General features: G+C 60.9%; 1 protein-coding gene across 7 annotated transcripts in view; it reads left to right on the plus strand.

Annotated features, from left to right (window-relative positions):
* The window catches only part of RBM10 (RNA binding motif protein 10), a 29158-nt gene extending 13828 nt beyond the window's left edge, over positions 1–15330 (plus strand). The window contains exons 3-24 of one of the 7 annotated variants that reach the window (XM_035003749.1): positions 8–191; positions 1627–1857; positions 3723–3792; positions 5660–5733; positions 7107–7193; positions 9562–9622; positions 9758–9934; positions 10314–10474; positions 10663–10760; positions 10847–10934; positions 11552–11738; positions 11848–11990; positions 12083–12200; positions 12290–12381; positions 12471–12635; positions 13575–13724; positions 13836–13901; positions 13992–14180; positions 14278–14352; positions 14583–14689; positions 14765–14894; positions 14992–15330. In XM_035003749.1, the coding sequence (XP_034859640.1) occupies positions 8–191; positions 1627–1857; positions 3723–3792; positions 5660–5733; positions 7107–7193; positions 9562–9622; positions 9758–9934; positions 10314–10474; positions 10663–10760; positions 10847–10934; positions 11552–11738; positions 11848–11990; positions 12083–12200; positions 12290–12381; positions 12471–12635; positions 13575–13724; positions 13836–13901; positions 13992–14180; positions 14278–14352; positions 14583–14689; positions 14765–14894; positions 14992–15117 (2779 nt within the window). In that variant the 3' untranslated portion in view covers positions 15118–15330. The remainder of the gene's footprint in view (positions 1–7; positions 192–1626; positions 1858–3722; positions 3793–5659; positions 5734–7106; positions 7194–9561; positions 9623–9757; positions 9935–10313; positions 10475–10662; positions 10761–10846; positions 10935–11551; positions 11739–11847; positions 11991–12082; positions 12201–12289; positions 12382–12470; positions 12636–13574; positions 13725–13835; positions 13902–13991; positions 14181–14277; positions 14353–14582; positions 14690–14764; positions 14895–14991) is intronic. The other 6 variants (XM_035003768.1, XM_035003759.1, XM_035003774.1 and 3 more) reach the window with 6 other exon arrangements.
* Positions 15331–16266: the final 936 nt, after the last annotated feature.

Here is a 16266-nt window from a genome sequence, read left to right on the forward strand (position 1 = left end):
CCCTCAGAGGTGGTCGTGGGGACAGGACTGGCCGCTATGGAGCCACTGACCGTTCGCAAGATGATGGTGGGGAGAACCGCAGCCGAGACCACGACTACCGGGACATGGACTACCGCTCATATCCCCGCGAGTATGGTAGCCAGGAGGGCAAGCATGACTACGACGACTCGTCCGAGGAGCAGAGTGCAGAGGTGAGGGCCGGGGAGGACAGAGTCCTGCGGGGCTTCAGCTTGTAGCACCATGTGCAGGTGCTCTCAGCTCCCATGCCTTCAGACTACGCTCGGTGGCTTTGCCTCACCTGGAGAGTCTGTTCCTGCTCCCCTCTGTGAGGGCTCCTCTCCCGAGTTGGGTCTCCCTGACTTCCACATGCTTGGCTCTGTACTTCTGAGGGCCCCTGGCCATCACCTCTCTCCCTTCTTCCCTTTTTTAATTGGGGTCCATGGTTTGCTGCAAGCCCTTCACTGCCTGCTCCCAGCCAGTTTGGGGCCCTTGAGGAGCCTCTTGCATGGGACCCGGCATGTGTGGTTGGGAGGGCAGTGGGGGGACTGGATATCACCCAGCAGAGTAGCCCTGGGAGGCCAACCGTGGGCATTCGCAGGGGCGGCAGAGCCCCTCTACAGAAGGGAAAGACCCTCTAGGGCCTCTCCTTTGAGCTCGGGGTAGCCAGTTCCACAGTGCATTGTTAGCCCTGACCTGAGGAAGGGAGGCATGTTGTTCACCATCTGAGGAGGAGAAGCAGACTTGCCTTAAGGGAACCCCAGTTTGAGAGGATAGTCAGGGCCCAGGTCCAAGTAAGCAGGCAGGTCTCTTATCCAGAAGGGTGGGAAGGGTACTTTTGCAACCCAGCCCCCGGGGACAGAGTGTGGGCGTTTAAGCTTCCCCACTGGCAGCTGTGATCTGTACCTGGATGACTCCAGGGCACCAGGGGGCCCTGGGTGGACCCGTTGGGAAGAGTGCAAGTGGAGCACTGAGTTATCTGGTCCCCCTGAGGGCAGAAGGGCTGTGAACCCTGGCCTGGCCTGCTTAGGCCTGGCAGCATGGCTTGGGCAACACGCAAGAACTCAGCCACCGCACCCTGTTAGGGGGGAGCCTAGTGGTGACAGAGGACTGGCCAGGCGGAGGAGGATCAGGGCCTGGGGGCAGTGCTGAGGCCCTCACACCTTTGCAGGCCCCTGCTGACTGGCTCTGGATGAGATACTAAGCTACTTCTAGAACCCTGGCCCAAGCTGGAAATCATAAGGCATGAGGAAGAGTTGTGCACATACTAGCTGAGCTGGTAAGGGAGGAGGAGGGGGCAACAGAGGGCAGGATTCAGCACACTGACCCCAGACCCGAGGAGGTTTAGGCAGTGTCTGGTCACCCGTCTGTAATACTGCCGCCGGCCTCTCCCCGCTCCCACCAAGGCAGCCCCCAAAAGACCTCCGGGGACAGTTCCCCCCCCCCCCCCCCCCCCCAGAAGCCTTGCAGTCCAGGGCCGACCCCTTTTGCCTGCCCTGAGCCTTTAGCCGGAGCCCGCCCAGCCCTGGCTTTCAGAGCCTGCCTGCCTCAGAGAGCCAGCGGCCAGCCCCTAGGCCCCCCCCAGACTGACTGCCCGTCTGGTGTCTCCCGTCTCATTCTGTCGGCCAGGATTCCTACGAGGCCTCCCCGGGCTCCGAGACTCAGCGTAGGCGGCGGCGGCGGCACAGGCACAGCCCCACCGGCCCGCCAGGCTTCCCCCGAGACGGCGACTATCGGGACCAGGACTATCGGACCGAGCAAGGGGAGGAGGAGGAGGAGGAGGAGGAGGAGGAGGAGGAGGAGAAGGCCAGTAACATCGTCATGCTGAGGATGCTGCCACAGGCAGCCACTGAGGATGACGTACGTGCCCCCCCCATGGCCCCGGGCAGGCGGCAGAGCAGGAGGCCAGGCTGGGTCTCCTCCAGGGCCCTCAGCTTCTCCCTCACCCCGACCTCAGCATCTTTCATCCCTTTTCTCCCCCAGCACTGATCCGTCCTCTGGGCAGGCCCTTGTACTCTCCTGGTCTGGAAGGGAGGATTGTCGGATAGGCTGCCTTGGCCAAGGGGCTGTGGTGGTGGGTGTGGGAGGGAACAGAGCATTCCTCCAGAACATTCCGCTGGTCATCCATCCATTCTGCATACGTTGATTGAGGGCCAGATGCTCACCGGGCCCAGAGCCGGCTCTTCCTGCTGGCAGAGATGATGCAGGGCCCTACAGCCCTGGGGATGGGGAGGGTCCCCATGGGATTTTCTGAGGTTTTATTCGCATTCTTTCCCCATACCCTCACCCCCTGCCCTCCTTTGTCAGCAGCGTCAAATATCAGTGGCCTGGCCACAGAGTTCTGGGTTCTTTGACTTCCTTCGCTGCTACTGACAGCCTTCCCACCCCATGCTCCGTGACATTCCCTTCCATATTCCTCCCTTTTCTTCTCTTCCCTTCTCATAGAGGCTTCCCCTAATGAGCCCCAGTAAAACCTCAGAGGGCCACTAGAATAGCCTCCTCCCTAGCCTCCCCGAGTCTCCTCTCTGCCCCCTCCCCTGAATTCTCTGCCCAACTCTTCTCTGAAATCTACCGGCTGCCCCTTTTGTCACAGAGAATGTCCCACCTGTGTATTTGGGAGTTTCTCACGGCTGGCCCAGCTGCTGTGTTCAGGGTCAGACGGTAGCTCCATGCTGACATGTGCTAAGGATTGAGCACAGGGTGGGCCACAGGCCAGGTCTCACTTAATCCTCCTCACAGCCACCCTGCGGGCAAGGTACTCTGCGTGTTTCCGTCCTACGGATGAGGAAACCAGGCCCCCAGCAGTGAAGCAGCTTGCCCCAGGTCCCACAGCCAGTGAGTGGCAGGCCAGTGAGTGGAAGAGTGGAGCTGGGGTTTGGCCCTGGGCAGCTGGATTCCAGAGCCCACATTCTTGCTGTTTCCTGAGCCCTCCCTGAGTGTTTGCAGTCCTAACGAGCTCCCCTGTGTTTCTTTTCATCCTCTAGCACGTGTGTGTGTGTGTGTGTGTGTGTGAGAGAGCGAGCGAGCGAGCAAGCTTTTTCACCTGATGAGGAAACTAAGGCCCAGAGGCAGTAAGATTGCTGCCTGAGAATGCCCAGCACATGCTCCCAGGCTTCTGCAAGAAGCACCACTGGCCTAGAGACCCTGCCTCACCTGGTCCGAACCCCAAATTGCCTCTGCAGCTTCCCTCTGGCTTCACCCAGGAAGCTTTCCAAATCCTGGGACCACACCTTTTGGTCTCCACCCCAGGATACTGCTCCATGCGTGGCCTGGGGCACACGGCGGGGCTCTGCTCAGATCCCAGTCCTTCCTGTTTTGGTATTCGCGTCACGGGTCTCTTGGGGCAAGCTCCAGCTCTCCTCACTGCCACTGCACCAAGCCTGTTGACAGACACCGTCCCCCCCCACCCCCGCAGGCCATTCTTGAGCTGCTGGCTTGGCTCGCTGCTCTCTCATTGCTCTCCGCCTCTGAGGGTCACCACACTGCCAGGCCCCCCCCGCCACTTGCACCATGCCCCTTTCATTTCACTCACTCTCTGCAAGTCTGGGGCCGAGTGCTGAGACCTGGTGCTGGTGCGGGCCCAGGGCCATAGCCACTTGGGGAGAAACCCCAAGAGAGCAAGAGGAGGCGGTGCGTGCACATCACCGGCAGCCCCTCAGGGTCCTGGAGGCCTCCGGTGGCCCCCCGCGTGCTGAGCCTGCCCCCATCCGTATCTCCCCGTACAGATCCGGGGCCAGCTGCAGTCCCACGGAGTGCAAGCACGAGAGGTCCGGCTGATGCGGAACAAATCCTCAGGTGAGCTTTTGTTCCCAGTGCCCCCCCCTTCCACTGGCCAGCCGCAGCCTCCAGTCTCCCTCCTGCTTCTGCCTTCTCCCTCACCCTCCCTGTCCTGCCTTCCTGCCACAGCTGGGAATGGGCAGCTTGGGGTGCCCTCTCTTCTTCTCTTCCCCTCAACCCGTCCTCCTCACAGCTCTGGGGCTGTCGGGGAGGGGGGGGCAATACTGAGCTGAGTGCTCCCCGGGGGCAGGGCCAGGGCCAGGCTCCAGGGCACCTCCTCTTTGGGACTCTTAAGTATCTGAGGTGGTAATCCCCTCCCCATATACTCCCTTCCCTCTCCCTTCTTCTCCTTCCCCTGCCCCTCAATCTCCCCCATGTTTTTCTGGTGACAGCCTGTGACCAGAAAGTAGGTCTGACACGGTCCCACCCACATGTCCCAAGAGGGGAGGCAGGGGATGGCTCTTACCCAAGGGTGCATCCCAATGAGCAGCCAGGATTTCTGGCTTCACTTGTTCCCTCCCTCCCTCTTGCAGGCTGCTTAGAGCTGGCCTGAGGTTAGCAGGGTAGGGGGGTGGGAGTTGTCTCTGCAGGACCTCTGGCCCAGGCTCCCCAAGGCAGGCACAGTGGGGCTTCACTGCCTGGGCTTCTCTCTCCATCTCTCAGTCTCTCTCCTCCCCACACCTCCATCTCTCTCTCTCTCTCTCTCTCTCTCTCTCTCTCTCTCTCTCTCTCCCTCCCTCCCTCCCTCCCTCCCTCCTCCCCCCTCCCTTTCCTTCTCCCTGCCCCTCTTTTCCTCTCTGTCTCTCTCTTCTTCCCTCTCTCCCTCCCCCCCCCCCCCCAGATCATATCATTTCATCTTCCTGTGCATCCTAACAGTTACTCTTACGGAGATCAAGCATGCCCCCCCCCCCAAGTCCTGCCATGTCTAAGCCCTCCCTGTGTGTACCTCCAGAAGAGGAGCTGCTCTCCTGCAGCCTCAAGCCCTGGGTCCCTTTTCCAGCCCTGACCAGGCCTCGAGTCTCTCTTGGTAGCATGTAGGTCTTGCTCTGCTTCAGCCCAGCCAAACCACACACTGACAGGATTCTGGTCGTTCTCTGTCTCCATAAGGTGGTATCCTAGGTGTGGCCCCTTCTGGCACTTCTCTCAGGCACCCACTGATTCTTTAAGGTCTGCCTGGCCAACCCTGGCCCCCATTCTCCTGCTGTCTAGGAGGACTTGCACTGTGGGTGGCTGTAATCTTCCTAGCTTGGCCCTGAGCGGCTCCCTGGTAAGGCCCACCTCCCCTGCACTGTGCTGAGGCTGAGGTGACATTGTGTCCCTGACTCCCCCTGGTTCCTGATGGGCCTGGAGCCTTCCCAGCCTCACCAAGCAGCCTGGCCCAGGTTCTTTTTTGCTTCTTTGATGAAACACCTGTCACAGGACCCCTCCTGGGCACCGGCCTCGTGCTGGGCCCCACCCTTCCATTATCTGTTCTGGCCCATGTGGAGTCAACAGCCTGCCCATCTGCCCTCCTTCCTTCTCTGAGACAGATCTCTACTTGTACCCTTTCCCTCCCACCTCCTCCTCTCCGTCTCTGTCACCCTAGGCAGGTCTGCCTGAGCCCCTCTCTCTTTCTTCCCAGCTGGCGTGTGTGTATCTCCTCCTCCCCCTCCCACCTCCGTCCCCCGTCCCTCTTTCCTACTCCTCCCAACCATCTACCTTGCCTCCCACCCCCTGGTCTTTCTCTCTCTGATTACTTCTCTCTCTCCCTTTCTTCTTTTCTCCTCTCCCCCTTTCCCTCTGCCCCCACCCCCGGTCCTCTCCCCTCGGGTCCCACCCCCGGGAACGCCGTGTGTCCAAAGCTGTTGACTAACCCACTGCGTCTGTATCTGAATGCTGTCTCCAGGTCAGAGCCGGGGCTTCGCCTTCGTCGAGTTTAGTCACTTGCAGGACGCTACACGATGGATGGAAGCCAATCAGGTTGCTTTGCCGCACTTGAACCCCCCCCCAAACAAATACTACTTTGTAATCGAGCGCTCCCCATCGCCTGATTCTTATGGACACAGTTCCCTGCCCTGTGGCCCTGTGTCCCATCCCCCCCGCCCCCTCTCTCTCCCCCTTCCTGACCCTCACTATCTCCTCTTCCCATCTCTTGCTACCCACTGGGCTTCCCATCAAGAACCCACACTCACCACTGGTCCCTTCCCACCACCAGGCACTAGCTCTGCCCCTCCACCTCCCAGCTGAGCTTTTGGAGAAAGGGCTGCCAGGGGGGAGGTTTTCTTCCACAGAGGCTCCCACTCCTCGGGGGCCACCCTGCTCCGGGGTTAGGCAGAGCCAGGATTTCGTTCCACTCTCAGGCATCACTGGAAGTCTAGCCACTGGGGACCTTAGCTGTTGGCACACTAACTAGCAAGTCCCGTTTTGCCATCTCTCTCCCTGCATGTGAGTTCGGCCTTTTGACTTCCCCGTGCGAGAGGCCAGCACCGCTCTGTTGATCTGAAGTACCAGTCACATGCGACAGAACTCGCTTCAGATGCCCCAGCCCTCCCCCTGCACCTACCCCCCGACAAGAGCCGCCGCTTGCGCACTCCGCTGAGGGCAGGCCTGCCTTCTCAGCCAGGAGTCATGCTGTCAGGAAGGGAAAGGAGCCTGCTCCCCCGCCTGGCACGGTCTCCCCACCAAGCAGCTTTGGGACCTTCAGAGACCCAAGGACCTGCTCTGCTCACCTGCCCAGAGCCTGGCTCACTGGTGTGGGACACAGGAGGAAGGGTCAGATGTGGTGGAAGCAGGGGCTCAGCAGGGCGGCCCTGGGGCCATCTCTGCCCTAATGCCGGGGGGCCCAGGACCCAGCCAGCCCCGGGAAGACAGCCTCACAGCAGGAACTTCCATCTTTTAAATATGGCTCTTTCTTTTTCCCCTTCTCCAGCACTAGCGCGCGTGCGCTCTCTCTCTCTTTCTCTCCCCTCCTCTCCCTCCCCTCCCTGTCCCCCTCATCCCGAGTGTAGCCTGTGTAGTGCTGGCCCTGGGTGTGGCCTGGCAGTGTCAGGGCCGAGTGGGGGGTTTTCCCCACTGTCCGGCAAGCGTCGGTCAGCCGAGCACTGTGTGCCTGGTGGCGTGTGTTCACGTGTGCGTGCGCGTGCCCGGAAAGGCAGCAAACAGCTGCGCCCAAGGGCTGTGGCGCTTTCCCTCCCTCCTTCCCTTCCTTCTTCCCTCGTCCGTTCTCCGACCTCCCTCCGTTCCCTGTCCCTCATCCATCCAGCTGAAGGGCTCGCTCACTCTCTTCTCCTGTGCTGAAACGGTGCGTGGGGCACTGCTGCCTGGGCCTCACTGCGCTCTGCTTTTTCCCGCAGCACTCCCTCAACATCCTGGGCCAGAAGGTGTCCATGCACTACAGCGACCCCAAGCCCAAGATCAATGAGGACTGGCTGTGTAACAAGGTACAGGGGCGGTGGGCAGTGGTTGCCGTGGATAGAGGCAGCAGCGGCGTCTGTCGCCCTGGGGCCTCTGCGTGGCATGGGTGTCGAGGACTGGCTCAGCTCAAGGGGCCACCGTCCCTTGCCGCCTGCCCACCCACCCACATGTACTGGGCTCTTACTTGGCGCCAGGCTCTGCCCTCAGGAGGCGCAGTCCTGCCCAAAGTCCCAGTAGGCTTTCCACGAGTACTTACGTAAGCGACCGACTAGTGACAGTGGAGGCCCGCCGTGGGGTGTCCATGTCAGATGTGGACTTCCGAGCCGGGCTGGCCGGGATTAGAGCCTCCCACATCCTCCTTGGTCTCTGCCTCACTTTCCTCAGCTCCAAAACGTGAATAGCGATGACCCCTTTCCCCCAAGGTGGTCGGGAGGATTCCCGAGTGGCGCTGAGAGGTTAACCGTTGGAACAATGTCTGGCCCACAGTTAGCTCCCTTTGATGTCCGCCTGTTCCCCCAAAGGAAAGCACAGGCTGCTCTGGGAGCCTGTGTCGGGGGGCCCAACCTTGACGGCCGCTCTGGCAAAGCCACGTCCACCTGAGGCTGAGGCCACAAGCTGTAGGATCTTGCAGTCGTATTCCCTATGAGGAAGCTGAGGCTCAAAGGGGGTGCCCCCGTGGGTTAGCCTTGCGCCATGACTTGCTCCCGATCACAGGGGCCATGGATGGTACACTGGGTTCAGGTCTTCTCTGGGGCCAGCCTCCCAAGCGGCCCGGAGGCAGCCTTGCGACTCCACAGCCCCACCTTCCTCAGCCAGCTGGCAGTCCGGAGACCGAAGGGGGGCACTGAGAGCCCGCGACCCTCCCCGCAGGAAGAATCCTGCCTACTAAGGAGAGTGGCACCTGTTTGTTTTAAAAGAGAAAGTGTGTTTTTTTTTTTTTTTAAAGATTTTATTTATTTATTTGAGACAGAGAGAATGAGAGACAGAGAGCATGAGAGGGAGGAGGGTCAGAGGGAGAAGCAGACTCCCTGCCGAGCAGGGAGCCCGATGCGGGACTCGATCCTGGGACTCCAGGATCATGACCTGAGCCGAAGGCAGTTGCTTAACCAACTGAGCCACCCAGGCGCCCCAAAAGAGAAAAGTGTTATCAGGAGGCGGGTATCCAGTGTCTCTGCAGGGGTAGGGACCAAGGGACAGTGGCATTCTGTCCCTCCTGTATTTTCAGGTACTCCTCAGAACCAGGGAATTCTCTCCTTTATCCTCCTTTAACTCCCCGCATTCTGTTGGTCACCAGGCCCTGTCGCTTCCATCACAAAAATGCTCTCCCTCGCGATTCCCACTGCCCAGACCAGCCGTCACCCTCTCCCTCAGCTGCCGCAGACCTCTCTTCTGCTGTGCTGGCCCCTTGCCTCTTTCTCTCGCCCTCTCACTTGTAACATTCCTCGAAACTGCCTCTAACCGCGTTCTTCCGTCTCTGCTTAGAAACCCGCCCCTCGCCACTGAGCTTGAGCGTGACCACCCTCCGTAATCTGGTGTCACCTGCCCTCTCCAGCTCCCACTTCTGCCTCTCCTCACCCTCCTACACCAGCTACAGAAAATCTCTTGTGCTCTTTGCTAACGGTAGCTTCCCAGCAAAACCAGACCAAACCAAAGCAAACTTCTAGGCCTCCCAGACCAAACATCCCACCAACTGTCCCCAGCTGAGTGAGCCATGCCCCGCTTGGACCGTTCCCCTCCCAGAGTCCCCGCAGATGAACCTGCTGCCCCTCCCCCGTGCTACATCCGCTCCCTGCTGCTAGGCTGTGAGGGCGGCCCAGGCCACATCCTGGGCCTACGGGGCAGAGCCTGGCACAGGAGCGATGGCGCGGTCCCCGACCATGGAACAGACACAGAAACGTAGAACCTCCACAGATAGAAAAGCTAGGGGTTCCTGGAGGCTGCCATGACCAAGGCTGGTTTCTCAAGAACACCAACCCAGTCCTCGAGATAAAGGAGGGATGGGAGTCTGGCCAGAGAGGGACTGCTGGCTTTCAGGGGTGGAAACATTGAAGGTTTCTGAAGAGGGAAGCACATTTTAGGAAGAGGAACCCGCTAAAGGGACAAGAAGGGGGCAGTCCTGGCAGTGGGTACCTCAGAGGAGGTGGCACTTGTAACAAGGGTGGGGGAGTTGTTGATTCCTGAGTTGAGGAGGTGGCACTGAGAACCAACTTGAGACCGCATGAAGGGAAGAGTCACAGACTGGGAATGACAGCCAGAGGCCCCCTGCCACCCCTGACCCTGGGACCTTCCTTCCTGGGGCATGGTGCGGTTCCCTGGGGGGATCTCTGGATCCCGCTTTGGAGGGTGCCGCAGAAAGCCCCACCCCACCCTGACGGCCTGGCCTGTGCCTCGCAGTGCGGTGTCCAGAACTTCAAACGCCGTGAGAAGTGCTTCAAATGTGGTGTGCCCAAGTCAGGTGAGGCCCTCCCCCCCCCCCCCCCCCCCCTCCCCCCCCCCGCCCCCGGGACCTTGGTGGGACGGGGAGGACGGTGCCCGGCCTTGGAGCTGCCTACCCCCTTGACGCCAGCCTGTCTTCCGCTGCCCCGGACAGAGGCAGAGCAGAAGTTGCCCCTGGGCGCGAGGCTGGACCAGCAGACGCTGCCGCTGGGCGGGCGGGAGCTAAGCCAAGGCCTGCTCCCCCTGCCGCAGCCCTACCAGGCCCAGGGTGTGCTGGCCTCCCAAGCTCTGTCACAGGGCTCGGAGCCAAGCTCGGAGAACGCCAATGACAGTGAGTCCGTTGTTCCTTCCTTTCTCCCTGCCCTAGGGTGTCTGGGCTGGGCTCTCCGAGGCCAGAGAGGTGGCGGTGACCAGGACTGAGTCCTCCCAGGGTCTCTGCCTGGTTGGGGGACAGACATGAAGTAGGGAGAGCAGGGGAGGAACATTGCCCGACTCGACTTTGGGGGTGTGTTGGGAAGGTTCTCGGCAGGTGAGCGACTGAGCTGGGACTTGGACTGACAAGCAAAGTTTATCCAGGAGGAAGAGGTGAGAGGAAGCAGCAGGTGTAAAAGACGTGGAGGCCAGAGGAGAGGGGTAGTGGGGAGACACCAGAGGGTAGGGCTGGAGCAGAGTATCAGGGGTGCCCCCTAATGCTGGGCCCCTTCCTGCAGCCATCATTTTGCGCAACCTGAACCCACACAGCACCATGGACTCCATCCTGGGGGCCCTGGCACCCTACGCGGTGCTGTCTTCCTCCAATGTTCGCGTCATCAAGGACAAGCAGACCCAACTGAACCGTGGCTTCGCCTTTATCCAGCTCTCCACCATCGTGGTGAGGGCGGCACAGGGGGGGGCCGGGCAGCCAGGGTCCCGGCCCCCGGGGCGGGGAGGAGGGACCCTGACCCCAGCCGCCTCCCCCCGCCCCCCATCCGCGGCTCCAAGCCTGGCAACGGGGCAATGGAGCCGGGGACCTCCCCGGGCCTGACCCTTCTGCCCCTGCCTCCCCTCCTGCCCATCCAGGAGGCAGCCCAGCTACTGCAGATCCTGCAGGCCCTGCACCCGCCGCTCACCATCGACGGCAAGACCATCAACGTTGAGTTTGCCAAGGGTTCTAAGAGGTCAGGACCCCACCTCTGTCCCTTCCTAGCTGGCCCCCCAGCCTGGGGCTTCTCATCTCACTCCGCGTCTCTGACATCCTCCCCAGGGACATGGCCTCCAACGAAGGCAGTCGCATCAATGCTGCCTCTGTGGCCAGCACTGCTATTGCCGCGGCCCAGTGGGCCATCTCACAGGTACTCAAAGACTCCCCTCTGCCCCAGCGTCCCCACACCGGGGCCACAGTCTCGACCCTCCCGCGCCCTCTCTGCAACCAGGAGGGCTGGCTTGCTGTCTGGCTTTCCGTGGACCCCAAACCCTCACAGTGGCTGCTGCGGGCTTTGGGGGCCTCGCCGCAGCTCCCTTCCCAGTCACCTCCTCCCAGGCTTTCAACTTCAACACCATCGTGGCTGCTTTTCGCTTCTATTTGGTGGTTATTTTATCGTCCTGAATTGTTACAACTTCTTTAATAAAACGGAATTTATAAGTGGCTGAAAGAAAATTAGGAGATGAAAATAAAGAAGGGGAGGACAGTGTCTTCCTTGACCTGACACCCAGCACTTGAACTACTCCACACACGTACCAGTGTCAGCCCTGGGAGCCTTTTGGCACAAGTCTTCGGTCGATCCTTGTTTTTGCCGCTGCCCTGCCCTGCTGTGGCCGGGCGGCCCTCACACTTCACCTGTCTGAGAGGCCTGCATGCTTTCTGTCAGCAGACAGACACTAGCCTCACCTGTGGGCAGATGCTTCTTAGCAGGTTCCCCTCCCCCTGCGCCCCTTCCTCTGCTAATAAGCCCCTCCCACTGCCCCTCAGGCCTCCCAGGGTGGGGAGGGTGCCTGGGCCACCCCCGAGGAGCCACCGGTCGACTACAGCTACTACCAACAGGATGAGGGCTATGGCGGCAGCCAGGGCACAGAGTCCTCCCTCTATGCCCATGGCTACCTCAAGGGCACCAAGGGCTCCGGCATCACTGGAACCAAAGGGGACCCATCTGGAGCAGGTGAGTCCCGGCATCTGTCCCTGAGCCTGCAGCGGGGGGGCGGTAGGCATGGGGTCCTGGGCCCCGTCATTCACAGGCATTCTCCTTCCCTCCCTGTCCCTTACGGCAGGTGCAGAGGCCTCCCTGGATCCTGGGGCAGACCCTGTATCACTGCAGGCTTTCTCCCGCGCCCAGCCTGGTGCCGCCCCTGGCATCTATCAGCAGTCAGCGGCTGAAGCAAGCGGCAGCCAGGGTGCCGCTGCCAACAGCCAGGTGAGGGAGCTTGGGGGATCCTGGGCGGGGGGGGCACGCAGGGGGCATCGGCAGACGCTGAGCCCCCTTCCCCTGTCTGGCCCTGTGACCAGCCGTACACCATCATGTCACCCGCTGTGCTCAAATCCGAGCTCCAGAGCCCTACCCATCCCAGCTCTGCCCTGCCACCAGCCACCAGCCCCACCGCCCAGGAGTCCTACAGCCAGTACCGTGAGTAGCCGTGGCCTGCGGGTGGGGGGCGGGGAGCTCCTTAACAAAGCAGAGAGGAGTGTGACCCCCCTCCTTTCTCGCCCCCCCAGCTGTTCCCGACGTCTCTACCTACCAGTATGATGAGACATCTGGCTACTACTATGACCCCCAGACTGGCCTCTACTATGACCCCAACTCCCAGGTGATAGGGTGGCGCAGGGAACGGGTGGGGTCTGCGGTTCCCCTTCTTGAGGTCTCCCCTCATGCCCCCCTCCCTTGCTCCTCTCCCAGTATTACTACAACGCTCAGAGCCAGCAGTACCTCTACTGGGACGGGGAAAGGCGGACCTACGTTCCAGCCCTGGAGCAGTCGGCCGACGGGCATAAGGAGACAGGGGCCCCCTCGAAGGAGGGTAAAGAGAAGAAGGAGAAGCACAAGACCAAGACAGCCCAACAGGTGAACACTGGGGGTCCAGCAGTCGCTGGCTGGCTGTTTGGTGGCTTCCGATGAATGCATTACTCTCTAAGCTTCTGCTGCTGAGGGAGGGGGGCAGATGTGCGCAGGGCAGTGACTGCTCCAGAGAGACCGGGCTCCGGCCCGGCTCTGCTCCTTGATGCAGGACATTGAGCCAGGGCCAGTCTCCGCAGCAGTACGTGGTAGGGTGCCCACCTCCCTGAGTGGCCAGTGCCATCCATCCAAGTGAGCCCAGTCAGCTTTTCCTGTCCCCCCCCCCCCCCCCCCCCCCCCCGCCACCGGCGGGAACCCTCCTGTTGCTGCTTGTGTGCCCGAAGCCAGGCTAGCCCTGCCTGTGGAAACGAGGGGGCACGTTTGGGTCCTTTGGGCCCAGAACCCCACTTGTGGGTTTGTGTCCAGGTCTGTCCATCCCAGAGAACTTACTATGGGCCCATCAGGGTGTGGAAAATGGCCATTGCCACGTCTGGTGGGAGTGGGCAGTTGGAGGGAACTCTGGTGTCTTTCTGTGGAGGAAGGGTATGACAGTCTGGGTGCAGCACTTAGAAGCAAGAACTAAGTGTTCCCTTGGCAACCTGGTAAATTCTAAAAGTGGTGTTGTGCCTGGAGGTGTGGGGGGACAGAATATGGAATGTAGCATAGTATCCCATGTAGAGGTTTGAGAAAGCCGTTATCTGCACCGTAAACTGATAAGATGGAAGCACCCAGAGAGCAGAGTTGTGGGCGTGCCTGTGAGGAGGACAGGCACAGCCCAGGAGGGCTTGGCAAGGGGCACTGACGACAGAATGACGAGAAATGGGGACTTCCATCGCCACCTCCTCACCCCCTGCTGGAAGCTGCAGGGCAGGAAGGGGCAGTGGACGGAGCTGGTGGTCCCAGCCCCTGGAGGGTCCCTGAGAGCCTCACCCCCACCCTTACCCCTAGATTGCCAAGGACATGGAACGCTGGGCCCGCAGCCTCAACAAGCAAAAAGAAAACTTCAAAAACAGCTTCCAGCCCATCAGCGCTCTGCGCGACGATGAGAGGCGGGAGTCAGCCACCGCAGACGCTGGCTATGCCATCCTCGAGAAGAAAGTGTGTGGCGGCCACCCCTCCATCCCCCCCTGCCCCCGCCTCGCCATCTCCGCCGTCCGTCTGTGCAGTCCCTGAATGTGTGTGTGTCCCCCCCCCCCACCCCCATCCCAGGGAGCACTAGCCGAGAGACAGCACACCAGCATGGACCTCCCAAAACTGGCCAGTGACGACCGCCCAGTGAGTGGCCCGGGCAGGAGGAGCCGCGGAGGGGTGGGGGCTCCAATCCAGCCAGGCCTGACCTCCCTTCCACACCCTCCTGTTCTCTAGAGTCCCCCTCGGGGCCTGGTGGCAGCCTACAGCGGGGAGAGTGACAGTGAGGAGGAGCAGGAACGAGGGGGTCCTGAACGGGAGGAGAAGCTCACAGACTGGCAGAAGCTGGCCTGTCTGCTCTGTCGGCGCCAGTTCCCCAGCAAGGAGGCGCTCATCCGCCACCAGCAGCTCTCTGGACTACACAAGGTGACCGAGGGAGGATTGGCAGGGAGCCTCAGCCCGGCTCGGCCCAGCCCGGCCTGGCCCAGCCGCTTCACGCCTCCTCTTGTCTGTCCCCTTGCAGCAAAACCTTGAGATTCACCGGCGAGCCCACCTGTCAGAAAACGAGCTCGAAGCACTGGAGAAGAACGACATGGAGGTGAGGTGTGACCCATTCCTGGACTCCATCCCCTCTGCCCCTTGCCAAGTGCCTATTCCCTCGGGCAGCTGGTGCTCAAGTCCCTCGGCGGGTGTAGCCTGCTGCTCACACCCCCGATATCCTGCCCACAGAGACCTCAGTCAGACCTGTTAGCCAAATCCAGCTCCCCCATTCTCTCTCACACACACACAATACACAACACACACACACACACACACACGTGTTTTCAGCAAATGAAGTACCGGGACCGTGCGGCCGAACGCAGAGAGAAGTACGGCATCCCTGAGCCACCAGAGCCCAAGAGGAGGAAGTACGGGGGCATGTCCGCAGCTTCTGTGTAGGTGCCTGGGGCCAAGGGGAGGGGCCCGGGCCGGCGGGCCAGTCACTCACACTGTCCCACTGGCCCCTGCAGGGACTTTGAGCAACCCACGCGGGATGGGCTGGGCAGTGACAACATTGGCAGCCGCATGCTCCAGGCCATGGGCTGGAAAGAGGGTAGTGGCCTGGGCCGCAAGAAGCAAGGCATTGTGACGCCCATTGAGGTGAGTCTCCTGTGATCCCATCCCCATCCTCCAGCATTCTCTTCTCTGCTGCACCCCCATCCCGCAGCCGACCTGACAGCCTGCCTCTCTCACGTAGGCCCAGACACGGGTGCGGGGTTCCGGCTTGGGTGCCCGAGGCAGCTCCTATGGGGTCACTTCAACTGAGTCCTACAAGGAGACACTGCACAAGACAATGGTGACCCGCTTCAACGAGGCCCAGTGAGCAGCTGCAAGAGCTTCTTCTACATATGTCGGGTCCAGCCTGGGGTAGGGGAGGGAGAAGTGTGGGTGGTCTGAGTGGGGCCCTGCACCTGTCTACCAGCCCACTCCCCATCCAGAGAGGCCCTGACCGAGTCAGACTTTGAGTTGGTGACTTTTGTTGGAAAACTGGGCTGGGATCATGCTCTTCTTTTTGTAATAAAAGCTGAAAAGTCCATAGCTTGCATGTCTCTTTCTCATGCACCAGCGTGGTTTGTGGCCCCCACGCAGGGACATAAACACAGGTGGACGAGGGGCCTCATCAGGCCAAGGTAGGTGGCAGTGGTAGCATTCACGGTGTCTGGTGCATGGGGGCTACCGGCTTGGGATGAAGGTGGGGGTTGTAACAGGAAGTTCTGGCTTGTGCCCCGACCCACAAGATCCCGGTCACGGCCCCCTCGCCATTGTCAAGTCCAGCAGGTCTCCATATACCAGGAAATCCCACACCAGCAGGGCACCATCGGGCTTGAAGTCCCCTTGAGTCAGAGCCAGCACTGGGAACCTCCCACCCCCTGGCCTTGCCACCCAGCAGCTGCACCCGTTGTACAATCGCAGGGCTAAACCTAAACCACACTTGGCCCTCCCTGGGCCTGGGGACTGCCCAAGGGCATCTCTAATTGGACAACAGTGGGCACTCTGGCCCCAGTCACCCCTGTGCCCTCAATGGGCAGATGACCCCAGAGGGGTGGAGCTAGAGAAGCTCAGACTGCCAATCCCAGGTCAGAGATGCTCCATCAGGACCAGTTGGGCCCACACTTACTCCCATTCTCTCCACGACTGTTAGCACAGGACCCACCCTTATGGTCACTGCCGACCAGTCTGCACCCTGTGATTCCCAAGTATGTGTGTGCTCTCAGCACAGGTCTGGTGCAGTGGAACGTGAAGCTGAGGCTGCCCTCTCCCGGCTGGCCCTGAAGGTTTGGGCGGGAAATGGGGCCAGGAACCGCCCCGCCCCCAAACAGAGGCTTGTGAGGTGAGAAAGTGAAAGGGGAGGTGCTAAGGGAAAAGCAATGGGCACAAAGCCCCTCCCCCACTTATTGGCCTGCATTATGACATCTCCCTGCACCAGCTGTAGGAGGCAAGGTGAGAAAGAAGGGGCCCCCAGAGGTGATAT

This window comes from Mirounga leonina, unplaced genomic scaffold (genome assembly GCF_011800145.1).
Source record: "Mirounga leonina isolate KUSES-001 unplaced genomic scaffold, KU_Mleo_1.0 Mir_101609, whole genome shotgun sequence".
In the NCBI taxonomy this organism is placed as follows: Eukaryota; Metazoa; Chordata; class Mammalia; order Carnivora; family Phocidae; genus Mirounga; species Mirounga leonina.